The 21,931-nt window shown below is 41.4% G+C and overlaps 1 protein-coding gene and 1 pseudogene across 2 annotated transcripts in view; both read left to right on the top strand.

The window, feature by feature from the left end:
• The first annotated feature begins 8,195 nt into the window (after positions 1-8,195).
• On the top strand, positions 8,196-9,214 carry LOC150054077 (nucleophosmin-like; annotated as a pseudogene).
• An 8,682-nt stretch (positions 9,215-17,896) lies between these two features.
• Positions 17,897-21,931, top strand: part of Tnks2 (tankyrase 2) — a 70,148-nt gene continuing 66,113 nt past the window's right edge. The window contains exon 1 of one of the 2 annotated variants that reach the window (XM_090346274.1): positions 17,897-18,288. In XM_090346274.1, coding sequence (XP_090202400.1) covers positions 18,090-18,288 — 199 coding nt within the window. In that variant the 5' untranslated portion in view covers positions 17,897-18,089. The remainder of the gene's footprint in view (positions 18,289-21,931) is intronic. The other variant, XM_090346272.1, reaches the window with a different exon arrangement.

The following is a 21,931-nucleotide window of genomic DNA, read 5'->3' as shown; positions in this document are numbered from 1 at the left end:
CCTTTCTCCCCATACACTAAATTCTCTAAACTCTATGAGCCTCAATGTTCCAAATATCACACTCAGTGCTTGAAGTCAAACCTGAAAGACAAGAGCAGAAAACTCCCCTCTGCTGGCATTAGATTTTCTTTTTTTAAATAAGACTATTAAGAAAAATGACAACATTATTTAAAATCCTGAGTCTATCTTTAAGGAAAATGAAAGACTTGGCCAAGAGCACTGCTTCCTTTCTCAGTTTCTGTCTTCCCTTCCTCCAGGGATGTCTCACAGTTGACTCTGCAACCTCAGGAGCATCATAAATAGGCCTACAATCGTGGCATCAACTGCCTCACCGTTCTGTAACGCTTTGAGCTGCATGCAAGGGCTACATGGTGCTAGTGCAAGGGAGGAAGGTACCGGACTTTCCATTGGTGCCTCAGGCCAGAGGCCTTCCAGCCCTGCCCAGTTCACTCCCGCCAAGATAAGAAATTAATGTTCCAGGTTTTCTTGTGTGATTCAAACAAGAAGATACAGGTTGAGGACAATGAACTGCAAACTCAGGATGCTGATCATCAGCCGCTAAGAACGTACATGCCCACAAACTGCAGTGGTTCATTTTCTATGTCAACTTGACTGGCCACAGCGCTCCTTTTATCACTTTTGAACATACTTCAGAATCTTTCCGTTTGTTTATCTCAAATATGTACGTTAGTAATTCTTTATTTGGCCTAATGACTCTCACAGAGATTTTCTTTATCAGTTTGTATTTTTCACTGTGAGTACATGTCCAGCGGGGATTTGGAAGATTTGATACTTCTTTCTCTCCTCTGACACCTATTTGGCATCAATTCTAATGTTATTTCTTGGCCTGAGGATTAGGAAACACTTAGGGTACATATAAATTATAACTCCGCTCATGAACAAGACACAAGGGATTTCAAATTTCTCAAGATAGATGTGTGGGATTATTTCTCTGAGTAAGTAGACAAATAGCTCTGGTCCCATTACGCTAAGAATACCATCGTAAAGGAATGGATTTTAGTTTCATGGCGAGGACTTGGATTTTGCTCCCCCAGTCTTACAAGGGTTCCAGCCTCAATGAACACAGATATTAAGTCTTCAAGATGGACACCTGAGGGCCAGGAGTTTGGCCTAGTGGTTAAAGTGCTTGCCTAACATGCATGAAGACCCGGGTTCGATTCCTTGGTACCACATACATAGTGGTGCTGAGGCTCAAGTGGTAGAGCTCTAGCCTTGAGAAAGTCCAAGGACAGGGCTCAGGCCCTGAGCTCAAGCCCAGGACTGGCAAAAAAAAAAAAAGATGGACACCTGGGCCATTGAGACATCCACCTAGGATGCTTTTGAGGCCCAGAGAATATTCTCATCTTGTGCTTGGCTATTGGATGTAAATTGTTGCTGCAATATTCTGTCCAATATTATAATATACTGAGATTAAGGATGAAGATTATATGGGGAGTTTCAATAAGCCATGACACCTGAATCCAAGAACATATGGGGTTTTGTTGTTTTGTTTGTTTTTGTTCTTCTCAGTCGTGGAGCCTGGGCACTGTTCTGAGCTCTTCAGCCCACGGCTAACACTCTACCACTTGAGCCACAGTGCCACTTCTGGTTTTCTGGTTGTTAATTGGAGATAAGAGTCTCACAGATTTTCATGCCCTTGCTGGCTTTGAACCTCATTCCTCAGATCTCAGCTTCCTGAGTAGCTAGGATTACAGGTATGAGCCACCAGAGCCCAGTGAAAATATGTGGTTTTTTTATAAATTATCCTACCAGAGAATATGCATTATCTTGGTAATATTTCATCTCCCAAATGATTTTGGTTTGTTCCCTCAAGAAATTCTTCTGTTAAAAGTAAGTAGTGGCAGGGAGTTTGGCCTAGTGGTTGAGTGCTTGCCTAGCATGCGCGAAGACCCAGGTTCGATTCCTTGGTACCACATACATAGAAAAAAGCCAGAAGTGGTGCTGACGCTCAAGTGGTAGAGCTCTAGCCTTGAGAAAGTCCAAGGACAGTGCTTAGGCCCTGAGCTCAAGCCCAGAACTGGCACACACACACACAAAAAAAAGTAAGTAGTAGAGGGCCGGAAGTTTGGCCTAGTGGTAGAGTGCTTGCCTAGCATACACGAAGACCTGGGTTCAATTCCTTGGTACCACATACAAGTTGCTCAAGTTGCAAAAAAAAAGCCCAAGGACAGTGCTTAGGCCCTGAGTTCAAGCCCCAGGACTGGAAAAAAGAGAAAGTTGTAGAGCTGGGAGCTAATGGCTCACACCTACAATCCTAGCTACTCAGTAGGCTGAGATATAATCATCTAGGTTCAAAAGCAGCCCAAGAAGATAAATCCAAAAAAAAAAAAAAACCCTTATATCTAATTAACTACCAAAAATCCAAAAGTGGAGCATTGGCTCAAGTGGTAAAGTATTCACTTGAGCAAAAAAGCTAAGTGACCACTGGGCATGTTGGCTTATACCTATAATCCTAGCTACTCAGGGGGTGGAGATCTGAGGATCAAGGTTCAAAGCCAGCCTGGCCACTAAAGAGTCCATGAGACTCTTATCTCCAATTAATCACTAGAAAACAGAAAGTGGGGCTGTGGCTCAGGGGTAGGGTGGTAGCCTTGAGCTGAAGAGCTCAGGGACAGCGCTCAGGCCCAGAGTTCAAGCCCCATGACCCACCAAAAAAAAAAAAAGCTAAGCTAGGCCCTGAGTTCAAACCCCTGTATAACCCAAAATAATAATTTATCAATAATTATTTTTAAATCTGTTTATCATGCTATATCATAATTAACAGTCCCTTTAACATGGGTATACTTCATAATATTTCACATTTTTAAAAAACTATAAAGATTGTCATCATTTTAAAAATATTTTGGCATACTTTTATTATTTCCGTAAGTAAGGTATATTCATAAGATTGTCTCTCCTGGATATAGGCATTAGCTCAGTCAAGCCATTGGTAGTACTACACAAAACATGATCCAATTCAATCACCTACAGTAACCTAACTGACTAATGTGCTATCAGGAAGGAAATTATTAGCAACTATCCTCTAGTAAACCAGAATGTCATAAGATTGTTGTTTATTTTACTAAGTATTCTCCCCTCATTGCATGTCATTAGCCAATGAAAAACTCCAAAATGGATTTCAAAAGTGTGTTTCAATTTCATAAGCTTTGCATATTCTCATGAAAGCCAAATTCAACTGGTGCTTTCACACAGTCTCCTGACCTTACTTCTCAGACTGCCTTCTACTTACAAATTTCTTATTCTTTAAAGACCCAGATCAGTTGCTGCTTCCTTCAGGAGCTCACCATGCCAGAGAGTAAGTGCCAAGCTCTCCCCACCTCCATTCTCACAGAACTTTTGGCACTTAGACTATCCCAACATTTTTCACTGTCTTGCAGCATTCTGCCCACATCCAGTCTCTGTAGCTAATCTTTATTTTTTGAAGACAAAACATCTATTGATCTTCGAATCCCTTTCCAAAGTATCTAGAACTCTCATTTGGTTTTCAGCAAACAAAAACCTCATAAAGCCCTGCACCATTTGCTTGAAAATTTTTATTCTAACCTTTCACTTTGAGAGTGTGTCTGCCTTTGCTGGCAAAATGTGTCTCTTGTAGACAACAAATGGATGAAATTTGCTTTTTCTTCTTTGCCAGTCCTAGGTCTTGTCTTCAGTCCCTAGGCACTGTCCTTAAGCTTTCTCAAGGCTTGATCCACAGCATCACTTTCAGCTTTTTCTGCATATGTGGTACCAAGGAATTGAACCCAGGGCTTTATGCACGCTACGCAAGCATTCTACCATTAGGCCATGCTTCCTGCCCTTTTAAAGCTTTTATGTAAAGCTTTCATAATAAAATGTTAAAATAAAGTTCATAAACAATTAAAAGGTTTTAAACTATTGCAAAAGTTTAAATAGTAAAAGCTTATAAATTGCTAAGCATGGCAGTGTACAGCTAAAAATCCCAACACAGTGGACAGCCAGCTAAAAACCCAACCTGTAGATTGAGAGTTCAAGGGCAGCCTGAGCTACATACTGATATTCTCTTTCCTTTGTACTAAAGCTTGAACTCAAGACCTCTCACCAGTGCTAGATGCTTATGGCTGGTTCTCTACTGCTTGATTCATGCCCCCAGTTCTGGCTTTTTGCTGGTTATTTGCAAATAGGAGTCTCTTGTATTTGTCTGGCTGGCTTCAAACATTGCTCCTCAGATGTCAGGATCCTGAATGGTTAGGATAATAGTCATGAGCCACCGGCACCCTGCTCTAAGATCTTCTCTTTAAAAAAGAACAGAATATTTGTAAATTTGTATACACACTTTGATGGTGCCTTCATATTATAAAAGCTAAAGACCAGCTTTCTTGAAGCATCCTCAGGGCTGGACATAAAATCATCCTGAACAGGAATGACTGGTTCAAAACCAGTTCATCTTTGGCAATGGGAAGAAAAAAGTTTCCTCTTTGCTTTTCTCAACCAAAGTTACAGTGATTTTCTTCTTAGTTATGACCTTTCCATTCTTGTCAGGAAATGGAAATTGAATGCTTTTATGGCAGTATTATGTTATATACTGTGCATGTGCCTTTCTCCAGTTGTTTTTTTTAACACTCCACTATTTAAGCTGACATTATCTAAAACTGACAGCAGTGACTTTTCAAATTATATTATTTCCCTCTGAATAAGTCTATCTACGTAGTGTTTAATATAATTAGACATTTTCACTTCCATCATCTTGTGAATTCTTTAGCTACTTTAAGTTTTAGCAGGGATTTATTTTAGTTTAACAGTTAAAGTGGGGGGAAATGGAAAAAGAAAGACACATTTCCTGCTTCCTAGGCAGAAAATGAAAGTTAAGGACTCAGTTAACTACTGTTCATGGAAATTATGACACTGATTGCCTGAAAACATCGAAAGAATTCTACATGTGTTATGTGTTTAGAATGTCAATTTTTCAGGACACAATGTAAAGACTAAGATACAAGACAATGTTTAAGAGCCAGTGTCAGAGGCACATGCCTGTAATCCAGCTATTTGGGAAGCTCAGATGCAAGGACTGTCATTGGAAACCAGCCCGAAGAGACAATTCTGAAAGACTCTTATCTACAGTTAACCAACAAACACCTGGAAGTGGAGTTATGGCTCAAGTGGTAGAGCACCAGCTTTGAACACAAAAAGCTGGGCAAGAGTAGGAGGCCCTGAGTTCAAGCCCCATTACCAGCACACAAACACACACAGACACACACACACACACACACACACACACACACACACACACACACTTCAAGATGTATATAGCCATCGTTGTCTCTCAAGAGTTTCTCTTCAAATCTATGAAATCACTTGGGCCTTCTCAGTAACACTTCTTCACAGGAAACAAAAGGTGGCTCAGAAAAAAAAATAAAAATAAAAAAAGGTGGCTCAGGCAGATAACCAGTCTTGGTGGTATTTCATTTCAGCCACCAATTCTCAGTTCTCCCTAGGTGCTGAAAGCTGCTCATGCTTAGAGCCCTAACCTAACTCCTTAGTTAATTTAAAGAAAGCCTTGGTGTAACACACTGGGAACCTTCCCCCAAAGGATCTGACCCTCTCTTGTGCCTCAGAGGCCTGCACTAATCACTGCTGATCCCAGTGCTAGGAGCCACCATCTTAAATGATGAAATTGAAGTGGAGAGAAACTAGATGACTGCACTGCCTCCCTGCCTGCACTGTGGGTCCAACATTCCTACCCACAGCACTGCCTCATTGCCACCGCTTCCTGACAGGAGACAGCTGCTTTGAAATGCTCATATAAAGTACAAACTAGGATGTCAAATAGGTCAGAGTCCTGTTGCACACTACCAATAACTAATTACAGTGCGTGATCAAGTTATACTACAATGGCTCCAGAATATATTACCACCAAACTTCCGGAACTTGTGAATGTTACCTTAAGTAGTTTGGTTTTTTTTTCAGATGTGATTAAGGGTCTTTTGCTGGTGTTGGGGCTTGAACTAAGGGTCTGGATGCTGTCCCTGAGGTTGCTCAAAGCTAGCTCTCTGTCACGTTAGCTTTTTGTTGGTTAACTAATGAAATGATTATCATGGACTTTCTTGCCTAAGCTGGCTTCAAATGTCAGTCCTCATTTCTCAGCCCCCTGAGAATCTTAAAAGCTGGGTGCAGTGGCTCATGCCTGTAATCTTAGATACTCAGGAGCCTGAAATCTAAGGATCTCAGTTCAAAGCCAGCCCCAGCACTAAAATCTGTGAGACTCATATCTCCAATTAATCTCTAGAAAACTGGAAGTGGCACTGTGGCTCAAGGAAGGGATAGGACAGTAGCCTAGAGCTGAAGAGCTCAGGGACAGCACCCAGGCCCAGAGTTCAAGCCCGGAAAAATAATCTTCAAATAAGGAAGTCATCCTGGTTGTTGAGGTAGGCACTAAAAGACATCACAAATATCCTTAAAGAAACAAAAGGAGCTGGGCACTGATGGTTAATCCTAGCTACACAGAAGTCTGAGATCTGAGGACTGCAGTTGAAAGCCAGGCCCAGCACTAAAAAGTCCAATTAATCACCAGAAAAGCGGAATCGGCACTGTCCTTCAAGGGGCAGGGCAGTAGCCTTGATCTGGAAAAGCTCAGGGATAGCGCCGAAGCCAAGGGTTAGGGCAGTAGCCTAAGAACAGAAGAGCTCATGGGCCAGGAGTTTGGCCTAGTGGTAGAGTGCCTGCCTAGCATGCATGAAGACCTGGGTTCAATTCCTTGGTACCACATACATAGAAAAAAAGCCAGAAGTGGTGCTGAGGCTCAAGTGGTAGAGCTCTGGCTTTGAGAAAGTCCAAGGACAGTGCTCAGGCCCTGAGCTCAAGCCCAGGACTGGCCAAAATAAATAAATAAATAAATGAAAGTAAATAAATAAAATAGAACTGAAGAGCTCAGAAACAACACCCAGGCCCAGAATTCAAGTCCCGCAACCAACAAAATAAATAAATAAGTAAATAAATGATTTTTATATGTCAAATTAAAATATATATGATATGTATTATCAAAAAGTAGTAAATCTGATAAAATAATGCAAAAAAAGGAAATTTTAAATATGGAAAAAATATTCCCCCAGAGATACCAGGTTACAGTTACATTTGGTTTCCCAAATTAGTTCTTGCACATTTTAAAAAGGAATAAATAATTCATGTGCTTAAAAGTACAGAAAGAGAAAAAAATATTTCCCAATTCCTTTTACCAGATGGCATAATCTTGGTATTTAAACATTTTAAAAGAAAAAATATATAATTTACACATAAATAGGGATGGTAAATCCCAAATCAAATATTGAAAATTATAATTAACAGTATAGTTTTTAAACTATCTTACTATATGATCCAATTAATATAATTTATCATGTGAACAAATTAAAAACACAAAAACCATATGAGGGAGGAAGAAAGGGTTACAGGTGTACAGCTGTAAGTCCAGCACTAGGAGCTAAGGCAAGACTCTAGCTCAAAGCAACGTTGTGGCTGAAACTGGGCACACACTGTAATCCTAGCAAATGGCTGAGACAGGTGGATCAGAAGTTTGAGGCCCGCTTAGGATCCATAACAAGACCCTAACTAATTTTAAAAGAAAAAAAAAGTAGTTCAAGTGGTCACTGTAAAAAGTAATGCAGGGCCAGGATTGTGACATAGTGGTAAAGTGCTTGCCAAGCATATGTGAAGCCCTGGGTTCCATTCCTCTGTATCACTTACACAGAAAAAGCCAGAAGTGGTACTGTGGCTCAAGTGGTAGAGCTCTAGCCTTGAGAAAGTTCAAGGTCAGTGCCCAGGCCCTGAGTTCAAGCCCCAGGACTGGCCAAAAAATAAAGGTAGTTCAAACCTTACCACGTGTTCAATGCTTTTAAACAAAAATTAAAAATTAAATTAAATAAGCACCTATTATAATGAGTGAGATACTTACCCAAGAGAAATAAAAGCATATAATCATAAAAAAAACTTGTTTGTGAATGTCCCTAACAACTTCATTTGTAATGGGAAAATAAAACTGGAAACAACTGAAAGGTTTAACAGGTGAGTGGATGAATAAACAAACTATGATGCATCCATGTAATGGAATACTACTCAGTGATTCAAAAACAACCAATGCCTTGGCGTGATTCCGTCCTGCGTCTCTGCTGGTCCGCAAAGCCCTCTCCTCCGTCCGCCCTCACCGCGCGCCGCCCACGGAGGACTTGATGGACATGGACATGGGCCCCCTGCGGCCCCAGAACTGAAGGCTGACCAAGATGATCACTTTAAGGTGGATAATGATGAAAATGAGCACCAGTTATCACTAAGAACGGTTAGTTTAGGGGCTGGAGCAAAAGATGAGTTACATATCGTCGAGGCAGAAGCGATGAATTATGAATTAAAGCTACACTGGCAACGTTGAACATGTCTGTACAGCCGACGGTTTCCCTGGGGGGCTTTGAAATAACACCCCCTGGGGTGCTGAGGCTGAAGTGTGGCTCAGGACCTGTGCACATCAGTGGGCAGCACTTGGTTGCTGTGGAGGAGGAAGCAGAGTCAGAAGAAGAGGAGGAAGAGGATGTGAAACTCCTGAGTGTGTCTGGAAAGCGATCTGCCCCTGGAGGTGGCAGCAAGGTTCCACAGAAAAAGGTAAAACTTGCCGAGGAAGATGTGGAGGAGGATGAAGATGAGGATGAGGATGAGGAGGAGGAGGAGGAGGAGGAGGAGGAGGAGGAGGAGGAGGAGGAGGAGGACGAGAAGGAAGAGGAGGAGGAGGAGGAGGAGGATTTTGATGACTAGGAAGCAGAAAAAAAAGTTCCAGTGAAGAAATCTATAGGAGATACTCCAGCCAAAAATGCACAAAAATCAAACCAGAATGGAAAAGATTCAAAACCAGCAACACCAAAATCAAAAGGTCAAGAATCCTTCAAAAAACAGGAAAAAAAAACTCCTAAAACACCAAAAGGACCTAGTTCAGTAGAAGACATAAAGCAAAAATGCAAGCAAGTATAGAAAAAGGTGGTTCTCTCCCCAAAGTGGAAGCCAAGTTCATCAACTATGTGAAGAATTGTTTCGGGATGATTGACCAGGAGGCTATTCAAGATCTCTGGCAATGGAGGAAATCTCTTTAAGAAAGTAGTTTGAACAGTTTGTTGAAATTTTCTGTCTTATTTCCTTTCTGTAAGAGTTGATATCTGGCTGTCCTTTTTATAATGTGAAGTGAGAACTTTCCCTACGCTGTTTAATAAATGTTGTTCAGGCTCTGCTGCCAAGAATGTGTTGTCCAAAATGCCTGCTTAGTTTTTAAAGATGGAACTCCACCCTGCGCTTGGATTTAAGTATGTATGGAATGTTATGATGGGCCATAGTAGAAGTGATGGTCAGATGTGGAAATGGTGGGGGATACAAAATGTACATGTGAAATAAACTCAGTATTTTAATCAAAAAAAAAACAATGCATATAGCATGAATAAACCTCAGAATAATTATACTATCTGAGAGTAGACAAAAACAAATTCATGAGCATGAATCCATCTATAGAAAATTATAGAACACGGAAGCTAATTTATGATGACAGAAAGCAGAATAGTAATTGCCTGGGGATAGGATGTAGAGAGGAGGCCATGGAGAAAAAAATTAAGCGATAAATGAGACTGCACTGGGGCCTCAACCTAGTAATGGTTTCATACCTATGTGCACATGACAAAACTCATCAGATGTGCTCCAATGCCAGCATCACCTCTACCTCCCAGAGCTCCAGCTGAAGGTAAAAGGTCTGTATTATGACTTATAAAGCAGACAGATCACAAGACCATCACAGGTAAAGCACCCAGCAAACAAGTGCTACAAAAGCTGCTTGCAAGTGTGCCCCCTACTGGAAGGGTGAAGAAACATCATTGTTACAGGTTCAGACTGGCACTCCTTGAACGTAGAAGCTATCAGAAGTCCATTGTACTCAGTTTCTGATGGGAGAAGCTCCAGACTTAAAGCAGATCTGTGCTTCCAAAAAACAGTTATTGATGATTTGCAAGAGGTAAGTAAGGTCTAGCTGGTTAGACTTTATGAAGATACTAACTGATGTGCTATCCATGCCCAATGTATGACAATTACGCCAAAATATATTCAAATAGTACGCCACATATATAGAGAATGTGCTTAAATGCCAACTCTGATTAGAAATATTATCTTCTCAAAAAGAGTTCTCATCCTGTTATTGGTATTTCTGAATGTTAGATGTTATTCCCCATGTTGTCAAAAGGTACCTTAGTAAATGCTTGCAAGTGGGAAAAACAGAAGACAGAAACCAGTATTGGCAGCATTTTTGTTTTCATTTGTACATGAATTTTTAATACAAATGTGGGATGTAAAGCATTAACGCAAGTCAAGATAGTTCAGTGAACAAGTTTCATCTGTTCAGCTTTATAGAAGTTAAAACTAAATCTGTTAAATTTTTCTGGGAAATATCAGCATTTACTGTTTTTGTTTTTGTTTTTCATTTTTTGCCAGTCCTGGGGCTTGAACTCAGGGCCTGGACACTGTCCTTGGACATTTTTCGCTAAAGGCTAGGGCTCTTCCACTTGAGTCACAGCACCATTTCTGGCTTTTCCTATGTAGGTGGTACCAAGGAACTAAACCCAGGGCTTCCTGCATGCTAGGCAAGCACTCTACCACTAAGCCACATTCCCAGCCCCAAAATAAATATTTTAAAAAGAAATAAACACCAATATAAATTACAAGAAATGGTTGATAAAATGTAAAAAGATCATTAGAAATGTATTTAGAACACATTCAATTGTTTACCATAGCCAAGATATAAAATCAGGGCCAGGAGTTAAGCCTAGTGGTAGAGTGCCTGCCTAGTGTGCACAAAAACCCAGGCTTGATTCCTCAGTACCACATACACAGGAGAAAAGCTGGAAGTGGTGCTGTGGCTCAGGTGGTAGAGCTCTAGCCTTGAAAAAGCCCAAGGAGGAAGTGGCACTGTGGCTTAAGGGGTAGGGCAATAGCCTTGAGCTGAGGAGCTCAAGGACAGGACCCAGGTCCAGAGTTCAAGTCCCACAACCAAAAAAAAAAAAAAAAAGATGGGAGAAAGTCCAAGGATAGTGCCCAGGCCCTGAGCTTAAGCCCTAGGACTGCCAAAAAGGGAAAAGAAAAAGACATGGAGTCAACCCAGATGTCCTTCAGTGGATGAATAGATCAAGAAAACGTGATGTGTGTGTGTGTGTGTGTGTGTGTGTGTGTGTGTGTGTGTGCATGTGTGTACAATGGAATTCTATGCTTCCATCAGAAAGAATGATATTGTCCCTTTCATAAGGAAATGGAAAAACTTGTAAAAAAATTATATTAAGCAAAGTAAGCCAGACCCAAAGAAACAAAGGTTGCATGGTTTACCTCATTTATGATCATAATCATTTTTTTTGCCAGTCCTGGGCTTGAGCTCAGATCATAATCATTTTATTTGCTAGTTTTTAAAAAATTAGAACTACTTCCACTAGATGGCTGTCTTTACCAAGAATTGTAATAGCTCCTCCATGTGGTTTTCAAATGTAAAGCCCAAATTTCAGAAATAAGCAAACATGCAGCTCTTTAGTAGAATTACTCATATAAATTGTCTGTGATTTTATTTTCTCATCATCACACTGAAAAAAGCCACTATGCTTAAAACGTGCTTGTTAAGAAAATAGAAAATTAATTTTGAGGCTGGAATATTTTTTTCTTTTTCTTTCTTGCTTTCCTTCTTTTTTGGAAGAAAGCACAAGGATTCAAACTCAGGGCTTCTTGTTAGACTAATGCTTTACCACTTCATCAAAAATTCCACTCTTGGAGATAAGTCTAATGAGTTTTCAGCACAAACTGGCCTCAAACCTTGATATTCCAGATGTCAGTCTCCTTAATACTAGTATTCCGTGTGTAAGCAAGAGGTGTCAGGCTGCTTTTCTAAAATAGCAAATTACTACATGAGGATCAAAAAGAGTGATGGCGAGAAAGGAAAATAGAAGAAAAAAGTAGAAAAATGGTCCAATTGTAGCTGTTTCAATGGATGTACACTAAGAGTTCATCACGCTTTTTTTCGTTTCCCCGAAGACCAGTGGAATTATTTCCATGCTTGTTTAGGAATGTCCAATTTTTTTGTGATTTTTGTCCAATACTTTCTTTTTATATTAATTCATGTTGAGTCCTTTGTGTATTTGAGGTTTATTAAGTCAGTGGTCCATCTAAATATACTTTTAACTATCTTCTCCACTCCAGAGGCTCACTTTTTATACTCCTAATGGTACCTTTGAGAAACAAGTTTGATATATCAAATTTTTCCTTTAAGGCATTATCAGGGTACTTAAAAAAATTTAGACTGTTCCACATTATTCTACACTTTTTCCTTGGGACTTTGTTTGCTACATTTAGATTTAATCTAGTTGCAACTGCTCCTGTTATACAGTTAGGAGGATAAGTTTTTATTTTTTATTATTTATTTATTTTGCAAGTTCTGGGGCTAGAACTCAGGGCCTGAGCACTGTCCTTGGGCTTTCCTCAAGGCTGGCACTCTACCAGGTGAGCCACAGCACCACTTCCAGCTTTTCTATGTAAGTAGTACTGAGGAATCGAACCTGGGTCTTCATGCATGCTAGGCAAGCACTCTACCACTAGACCAAACTCCTGGCCCAAAATTTTATTTTTTAATATGTATTTATTTCATTTATTTTTGCAGGTGATTTGAAGGACAGAAGCAGTACTCTAACTTTTATGTTTAGATGTTAGCAGAGGCATGTTTATGGCTTAGGTGCATATCACCACTTTTCTCTTGGCTCAGCTTCTTATGGGATCAACATTTGTAGGGCCATCATTACTGCAACTTCCTCTGGATTCTGTCAGCTACCCCAGCTCCATTGAAAGGGACCACCAATTTCTTCTCCTAGACAATCACATGACCAAGATTGAGACAGGAAGAGCTGAGCTGATTCTGGTTTTGATATTGTTCTTCTCCCACTATACTCTTCATCCTTTCTCAATTGCTGGCCATACAGACTTCAGCCACTAGTGTTAGCCAGAAATAAATTGTTTTACAAGCTTATGCATTGCATAAAGCCAAATCTTTGTAATAATTACCTCTTGTCTAGGGGAAGACACTGAGGAAAAAACGTTAATCATACAGTATGGTTGTGATGGATTGAATTTGGCCAAGATATTAAAAACAAGTTGATCTTAGAAGAATTATGTCTGGTTACAAATGAAAATAAATGAGAATGAAGAGGATTCCGAAAGCAAAGGCTAGAAAAGAAAGGTTGAAACATTTTATAACCAAAAAAAAAAAAAGGACCAAATATAAATAGGCAAATAGGCATTTTACTATATGGAAATATAAATATCAATAAACACATGAAAAGGTACTTTCATGGCTTGAGAGATGGTATCTTTCCCAAAGTTCATGTTGAATTTTCTTTCCCTGAATTCTTCAGCTCAAGGCTACCACTCTACCACTTTGAGTCACAGTGCCACTTCCAGTTTTCTGGTAGATAATTGAAGATTAACTGACCAGGCTGGCTTTGAACCATAATCCTCAGATCTGAGCCTCCTAAGTAACTAGGATTACAGGCGTGAACTACCGGTGCCCAGCTAATTCATGTTGAAATTTAATCCTCCATGCAACAATATTAAAATAGATAGGTAGCCTTTGATATGTGACTAAGTTCTGAGGGCTCTATCTTTATGAATGGATTTAGTGCCTTTATAAAATGGTTTGAGTATAAAGAAAGCACTTTTTTGCCCTTCTCTCCCTTCTGTGAGCACACGGTGTTACACCTTTCCAGAGGATAAAGGAACAAGAAATTGTCTCAGAAGCAGAGGGCAAGACATCTGCATAATGCTAACACTTTCATTTCAGACTTCTCAACATTCAGAATGGTAAGGAATATTTTTTTAACTACCAGTCTCAGGTCTTTTGTTATAGCACAACAAATAGACTAAGACATTTTATTTGCTAGTTTTCCTCATTATCACCATAATTTGTTTTGGAAGTGGGGTTCCTGGGTTTAGAGTCTCTGCTCTACCAGTTGAGTCATGCCCCCAGTACATGATTTTAGTTTGTTTGCAAATACAGTTAATTTTTCCTTTCTGGTCTCAAACTGTGGACTGAAATCCTCTTATCTCCACCTCCTAAGAAAGGAATTACAAGTGTGCATCACCAAACCAGGCCATAACTGCTTTTAAGTATGCAGTTTAGTATGTTAAAAATGGACGTGTGACCAATTTCCAGAACTTTTTCATCTTACAAAACTGAAACTCTATAGCCACTAAACAATGACTCTCACTTCCTCCTTCCTACTTCTAATAACCATTATTCTGCCTTCTGTTTCTATTAAGTTTTGTAGATACATCATGTTGAATTTGCACACACACACTACAATTACCACCACTAGTATCTTATGTTGAAGCTCTAATCCACAGTATCATAGAATGTGACATGTGAGGTAAGGCTTTATTTATTTAAAAGCTGGAAGTGGCACTATGGCTCAAGTAGCAGAGCACTAGCCTTGAGCAAAAAGTGTTCAAGGACAGTGCCCAGGCCCTGAGTTCAAGCCCCAGGACTAGGAAAGAGAGAGGGAGACAGAGAGAGAGAGAGAGAGAGAGAGAGAGAGAGAGAGAGAGAGAGAGAGAGAGAGAGAGAGAGAGAGAGAGAGAGAGAGAGAGAGAGAGAGAGAGGTTAAATGTGATCATACAAGGGGTCTCCAATTCAATCTGCTATCTTTATGAAGCAGATTCAATACACAAGAGATAGCAGAGATGTAAGTGCAGAGAAACACACAGGGGAGAGCATAATAAGGCAAAGGAGAAAGGTTTAGGACAAAGCAAATCATCCAACACCTTAATCTTGAATATCTAGCCTCCCTAACAGTGAGAAATAAGTGCATATGGTTTTGACCATCTGCCTTGTGGCATTTCACTATGGTAGCACTCAGCATCAAATACACAAATATACATCGTACAAATGGTGTTTTTTGATTGGTTGATTTCAGTTATTATATCAAGATTCTCCTATTAGTGGCGTGTATGTCAAGACTTTCCTTACTGTATGTATATACCACATGTTGCTTATCTCTTCATCCATTCAGATATATTTGGGTTGTGTATCTTGGCTATCGTGAGTAGTGCTGCTATGAACATGAGTGTTCATGATCTCTGAGATTGTGCTTTCTTTGGACATATGTATTCAGAAGCGAATCATATGTTGTGTTTGAGGAACTACCATATTTTTTTCTGTATAAATGCACCATTTTATGATTTCATAAGGATTCTAACTGGTCCACATTCTTATCAACACTTGTTATCATCTGAAAGTTTTGTTGTTTGACAACAGCCATATCTAATAGGTTAAAGATGATATTTCAGGGGCCGGGAGTTTGGCCTAGTGGTTAAAGTGCTTGCCTTGCATGCATGAAGACCCGGGTTCGATTCCTCGGTACCACATACATAGAAAAAAGCCAGAGGTGGTGCTAAGGCTCAAGTGGTAGAGCTCTAGCCTTGAGAAAATCCAAGAACAGTGCTCAGGCCCTGAGCTCAAGCCCAGGATTGGCAAAAAAAAAAAAAAAAAAGATATTTCAGTTTTGATTTGCATTTCTCTAGTGATTACTACTCTAAAAAATACTAAAACCTTTCTGAAATTCTATCTATACTCACCAAATCAAAGCATTTAACCTGAAAATACCAAGGTTTTGTGAATAAAAACACAAACCCACCTCCATGCTGCTGGTAAGGGTGTATATTCACGGTCCCTCTTAAAATTTTCATGTTGCCTCACAAAGTGAACATGGATACTCCCTTAGTCCATTCCTACAGTGTTTCTCAAGCTAGGGCTCACCACTTTTGAGTGAATTCTCTAATATATTTACTAAGAATCACACAATTGTAATTAGTGACATTGGACAAATGCTGTTTTGAGATTTATGTTTACTGGTTAAAAATATCAAGGCTAGCACTCTACCATTTGAGCAACAGCTCCACTTCCAGCCTTTTGGATGGTTAATTGGAGATAAACAGTTGCACAGACTTTCCTACCTGGGCTGGCTTTGAACAATGATCTTCACATCTCAGCATTACAGGTGTGAGCCACTAGTGCCTGGTTCACCCCCATATTTTAAAATTAGCATCAATTAGTTGTAGAGGTTTCACTGTGACATGTCCATTTATGCACTCAATATAACTTAATCAGACTTGATCCCCTTAACCTCTTCCCAAACCAGTCTCAACAAGCTTCATTACTCCATTTCAAACATGTACATAAAGTATTTTGCCCTTCACCTTTCTACTAGGGCTCACAAGCTGGGACAAGACCTGTCTTACATTCCTGTGAACTGCATTTCTTATACCATGAGTAGTGGTCACAATATCTGAAAGTATCTCCTACTAAATTCTTGCACATATGCACCAGAAACATGTAAGAATGTTCACAACACGGTTGTTCAAAGTAACGAAATTGGCAATCAAAAAGTGACCAATGGAATTGTAAATCTGTGTTTTCACAAAGTGCAGATCTGTAAAGCAATATAAAGGAATATATAAATCTCACAAGCAACTACGTGAAAAAAAATAAACAAGTAAAACTAAACAATATGTGATTTAGGGATATACATATTAGAAGTGAATACACAGGAAGCAGAAACTACTAAATTATGAATACTAATAATACAAGTTGTAAATATATTTGGCAAATGGATGACATAGGCAAGAAAAATCAGTCACATCGGGAGAGTTCTAGTTCTGAAGTGCATTCAGGGATGTTCATTCTGTCGATATGCAACATAATTTAAATTTATGCTAAATACATCGAGTACACACAATGCTCACATTTATAAAAATGCTGGGGAGGGGGGGATGGAAGGGAGTGAGTCAACACTCACCAACAAAAACTGGATTTCCTGAAAAACAGGTTAAGTCACAGGGAAGGAGGAGGGGTATGCTTGCCGGCACGCCAAAGGTGGGCACGTGTGATTTTGTATGTACTTGAGACAAGGTCAGGTATGTCGATGTCACCACCTGCAGCTGGAATGAGATGTGCTAGCTGTTCGTGGGTCCCGGGAAAGATTTACAACCCAGAAAACTTTCCGGGGGGCGGGGAGTGCATGCTCAGCGTCAGCCCCCCCCCCCCCGCGCCGTGATCGGCTCTGCACTGGCTTGTACACCGGGCCGTACGCGGCCCCGGACCAACGACCCTCGCCCGGAATCACCACTGACCAGGGCCTGGTCGGGGCCGCCATCCCGGCCAGTCCCTTACAACGGGGACTCCGCGAGTGGCCTCAGTTCCCTCGCAGCGACTCACCCCAACTTCTCAATAAGCGAAAAGCCAATCCCTTCAACTCTTGAGAGGCGGCTGGTTCGCAAGATACCAAGCCCGGGCAGGGTCAAGGGAGGAAAAGGGAATGCCACCGGAGAGAGGTACTGGGGAAGCTGGGAATGCATGAAACGTCCGCACTAAGACCTGCAACAGAGTTACTTCCAACACCGGAACAAAACTTTTGTTTTTTCCAGCGAGACAACAGCAGTAAGGAAATTCACCCTGGGAAGTCTAGGCCTTAAAAAAAAAAATAAAAGACGTTAGGCAGTCTCCAGGTTTCCGTGGAGCAAGCCGTAAATATGGCGGCGGGGCGAAGCCCCCCTGGTCCTCCAGCCGCCCGGCGCTCTCCCCCCGGATTTCCCACAAGCCCCTCCGCATCGCTAGACTCAAGAGGGGGGTAAAAAAAAAAAGCCACCTGCCCCCACGCCGGGTCCGGCGACTGCGCACGCGCGCGGGGTGACGTCACGTGAGTTCCCAGCGCTCCTTCGAGCTGGCGGGCGGGGGCCTGGCCAGCTTCCGCCACCGCGTCGCTCCGGGGTCGGGCGACGCGTTCACGCTGCCTCCGTCGCCGCGGGGCAGCTGCTGGGGGCCACCGAACCGAACCCCAGGAGCCCTACGGCGTAGCCATGGGACTGCTGCACCAGGTCCGGTGACAGCGGGCAGCCGAGAAGCCCGGGCCCTGAGCGCGTCTCCGTCCGGGGGCCTCGCCCTCCTCCTACTCTCGGGGCCGGGGCTTCTGCTACCGTTGCTGGCGCTGCTGCTGCTGCTGGCGACAGCGGCGGCCAGGATCATGTCGGGCCGCCGCTGTGCCGGCGGGGGCGCGGCCTGCGCCAGCGCGGGGGCCGAGGCCGCGGAGCCGGCCGCCCGGGAGCTGTTTGAGGCGTGCCGCAACGGCGACGTGGAGCGAGTCAAGAGGCTGGTGACGCCGGAGAAGGTGAACAGCCGCGACACGGCCGGCAGGAAGTCCACGCCGCTCCACTTCGCCGCAGGTAACCGGAGCCGCCCTGCACCGCCGGGCCTCCCCCGGGCCTGTGCTCCCGGGGCTCGCCAGCCAGCCCGAGACCACGCGAGGCCCCTCTGACCCCGGACCTTTCTCCCAGAACGCTGGTCCAGGCGATTGGCTCTCCTCCTGGGGGGGTTGGAGAAGGTTAGGGGTGTTCCCGAACGACCCCTCCCATACACACACACACTCTCTCTCTCATTACAGATTGCTTTTGCGTTCTTGGGATGGGGGCGTTGTTTGATTAGCTTGGAGGTTGGGCATTGTTTTGTTTTACAGCGTCAACAGTACCTGGAAGTAACTTCCGGTCTTGTTGCCCTGGAAGACACCCCCTAACCCGCAAGGATTTGTAAGACTAACTGTCTCCAAACTGCCCATCGTGCACTGTATGACTCTTAATCGCATTTTGAGTTAAGATCCTACAGGCCCTTATTAAATGTGTGGCACTTGACACGTTAATGTTGCCTGTTAATCAGAGTAGCTAATCGTTTGGAGACTACACTGGAAATAGGCAAGTTTGGAGGAACTGAGGTATGATTTTATGATTTAGACTGAGTTTGTGGTCTCTTAACACACACATACAAAGTTGGAATGGGCTAGGATGAGGGAAAAGATGGTGCCGGTACTGTAACTTAGATGTAGAATTTTAAGTTAGGATTCACTTTGCCTTGATTGTAAGATTTATATCATTTTTCAGTTCATGATTAAATTTAGTTTAAGTATTTAAATGATTTGATTTTTTTTTTTTTTTGCCAGTCCTGGGGCTTGAACTCAGGCCCTGAGCCCTGTCCTTGGGCTTTCCTCAAGGCTAGTGATCTACCACTTGAACCACAGCACCACTTCTGGCTTTTTCTGTGTATGTAGTACCAAGGAATGGAACCCAGGGCTTCATGCATGCTAAGCAAGCACTCTACCACTAGGCATGCTCCTGACCCAGTTTAAGCATTTGAAACAGCTAGTGATGGAAGACACTGCTGACTTCCATAAAAAGCCTTTATGTCTTTTCACTTTGGGGATATGTTAACTTTATAAATCCCCAGTGTGGTTGGAAACAGGAGTAGGCCCTTATACTTAGGAGAGTGTTGGTGTTTTATTTGGAATATATCATGATTGTCTAAAACAGTTATTTTGAAAAAATCAGAGATTTTAAATAGGTCGTATTCATCTAGTTCAGGAATGCTGAGCGGAGGACTAGGAGAAAGATTTCTTTGTCCACAGACTTTGCTTTACACTTCTGCTAGTTGGAGATTTGTGTACTTTAACCTGTTTCCATTTTTTAAATATAAATGCTACCTTGTAGCACTTTTTTTTAAACCTTTGTTTGATTCCCTTTGGAGATCCATATTTGGAAGAAGAACTACAAACTGCTTGTGGCCAGGGAAAAGGGTCTTGAAGTCAAATCTGAGTCATTTTTTCATAAGATTTTGGTGGCTAGTGCTGCCTGTCTTCCTTCAGCTAATTTGAATTGTCTTGCTTGACCATTTAGCCAACTGATTTGGCACACTGTTGCAGCCAACTGATACATAATCCAAAGGGTAAAGTTACCTAGATTATGTTCTCTTGACCTATGAGATAAAAATAACCAAAATGATCTTAGTTGCTACCTTTCAAGAATTTGATGTATTAATTAGTTCATATCTGAAAATAGTAATATTTAGAAGTGTGAGGTTCTGATATTAACTTCTCACTGACCTTGTCCACCTCTATCCTACCTTCAGTTCAGTCTCAACATTTTCATAGCGCATTTGTAATTTCACATCGGTTCAAATCAAAGTGAAGAACTTTTTTTTTTTTGCCAGTCCTGGGCTTGGGCTCAGGGCTTGAGCACTGTCCTTGGATTTTCTCAAGGCCAGAGCCCTACCACTTGAGCCTCAGCACCATTTCTGGCTTTTTTTCTATGTATGTATGTGGTACTGAGGAATCAAACCCGGGTCTTCGTGCATGCTAGGCAAGCACTCTACCACTAGGCCAAACTCCCGGCCCCAAAGTGAAGAACTTTTTAAGAGCCAAATTCATATCTCGTAGGCTTTGATTATAGGATTAAGAAGTAAGATACAAAAAAGGAATACTGAAGTGTTTACATTCGGTAAAGCTTTGAAGGTTGACATTATAAACCAGGTACAGAGACTATAACTCCAGCTACTTGAGGCTGAGATTGGGAGAATTGTACGTTTGGAGGTGAGGGGGGTGTATCAATCAATGAAAAGCTGGTGTGGTAAGGCACACCTGTCATCCTAGGGGATTTCACGTGGTTTAAGTAAAATGGAAGACCAAAATACCAAAAAGAAACAAAACAGAAAGGACACATGTATATCACAAACATACACAACGAATTAATGGGACAAAAAAGTAAAAGTGGGCCAGAAATGTGATTCAAGTGATGGAGCAAGCACACAATCCTGAGTTCAAATTCCAATACTTCCCCTTTCCCAGAATAAAAAAGATGACATTGTCACTTTTTTAATCTAAATTATTAGATTAACAAGAAACACCTATTTTCGTACTTGTTTTCCTGTACGAGATATGGAACCCAAGGCCTTACACATACATACACGCCAGGCACCTAATCTACCACTGAACTGCACCCTCAGCAGTTTTCTTAAGCATATGTATCCAGCTGCATTTTCTGTTAGTATTTGGAGAATGCATTTTATAATCTCTTGTGAGCAGTGAGTTATCAGTAATATTTATATGTACGTAAGCATAATGGCTGCTTAACCATAGGTCGTAGTACTGTGTGACTATCTGCAGTTCCTTGTTCCTTCAAGCACTAGTGGCTTACACCTGTAATTCTAGCTACTCAGGAGGCTGAGATCTGAGGTTTGAGGTTCAAAGCCAGCCTGGGCAGGAAAGTCTTTGAGATTCCTATCTCCAGTTAGCTAACAGAAAACCAGAAGTAGCACTAGGGCTCAAAGTGGTACAGCACTAGCTTTGAGCAGAAAAGCTCAGGGACAGCGCCCAGGCCCCCAATTCAAACCCCACAACTGACACACACAGAAAAAAGAAGATGATGATATCAATACCAGAGTAGGCAATTAAAATTTAGAGCATTTTGTTCATGCTTTATGTCTTGTTTGTTTTATTTCCCCACAAAGTAGGAATGAGAAATGTATACAGGCCACAGAAGATGAACAGCCTAGAAAATTATTTGTTTTATCCTTTCATCTCCCTCCAAAAAAGTTGGTTCAGTTAATCATTTGCTACCCTAAGGGAGTTAAATTCTGTTAATGAAAAAGGTAACTGACATAAACAGGAAATTTTCTTATGTTAACTGTTCATTAATGTGTGTGTGTATACTTATAAATGAATAGGAGTAATGAAGTTATTTCTTGAGGAAAAAAAAACACAAAAATATTTTCATTCACTCTTTATCTGGTCCCCACCATACACAGACACATATAGGATATGATTTTGCTTATTTTTTTGTGTGATGTATCACAACTCTTGTAAAGGCAAGGTAAAGATAACAGCTTTTGTTCTAAATTTAATAAAAGGAAGAGTATCTGAAAGTCCTGGGAAGTATCTGCTCTGAACTTACTTCTGAAAAATAAGAGGTAACAAATTTGGGAAGAAAGTTGTTGGGGTGTTCATAATTTGAAAAGAAAAGAAAAATTCTTAGACTTTTAGAAGTC

This window comes from Megascapheus bottae, chromosome 15 (genome assembly GCF_031878675.1).
Source record: "Megascapheus bottae isolate mThoBot1 chromosome 15, mThoBot2.hap1, whole genome shotgun sequence".
In the NCBI taxonomy this organism is placed as follows: Eukaryota; Metazoa; Chordata; class Mammalia; order Rodentia; family Geomyidae; genus Megascapheus; species Megascapheus bottae.
The sequence above is the reverse complement of the archived record's forward strand: the minus strand, read 5'-3'. Positions and strand labels throughout refer to the sequence as shown.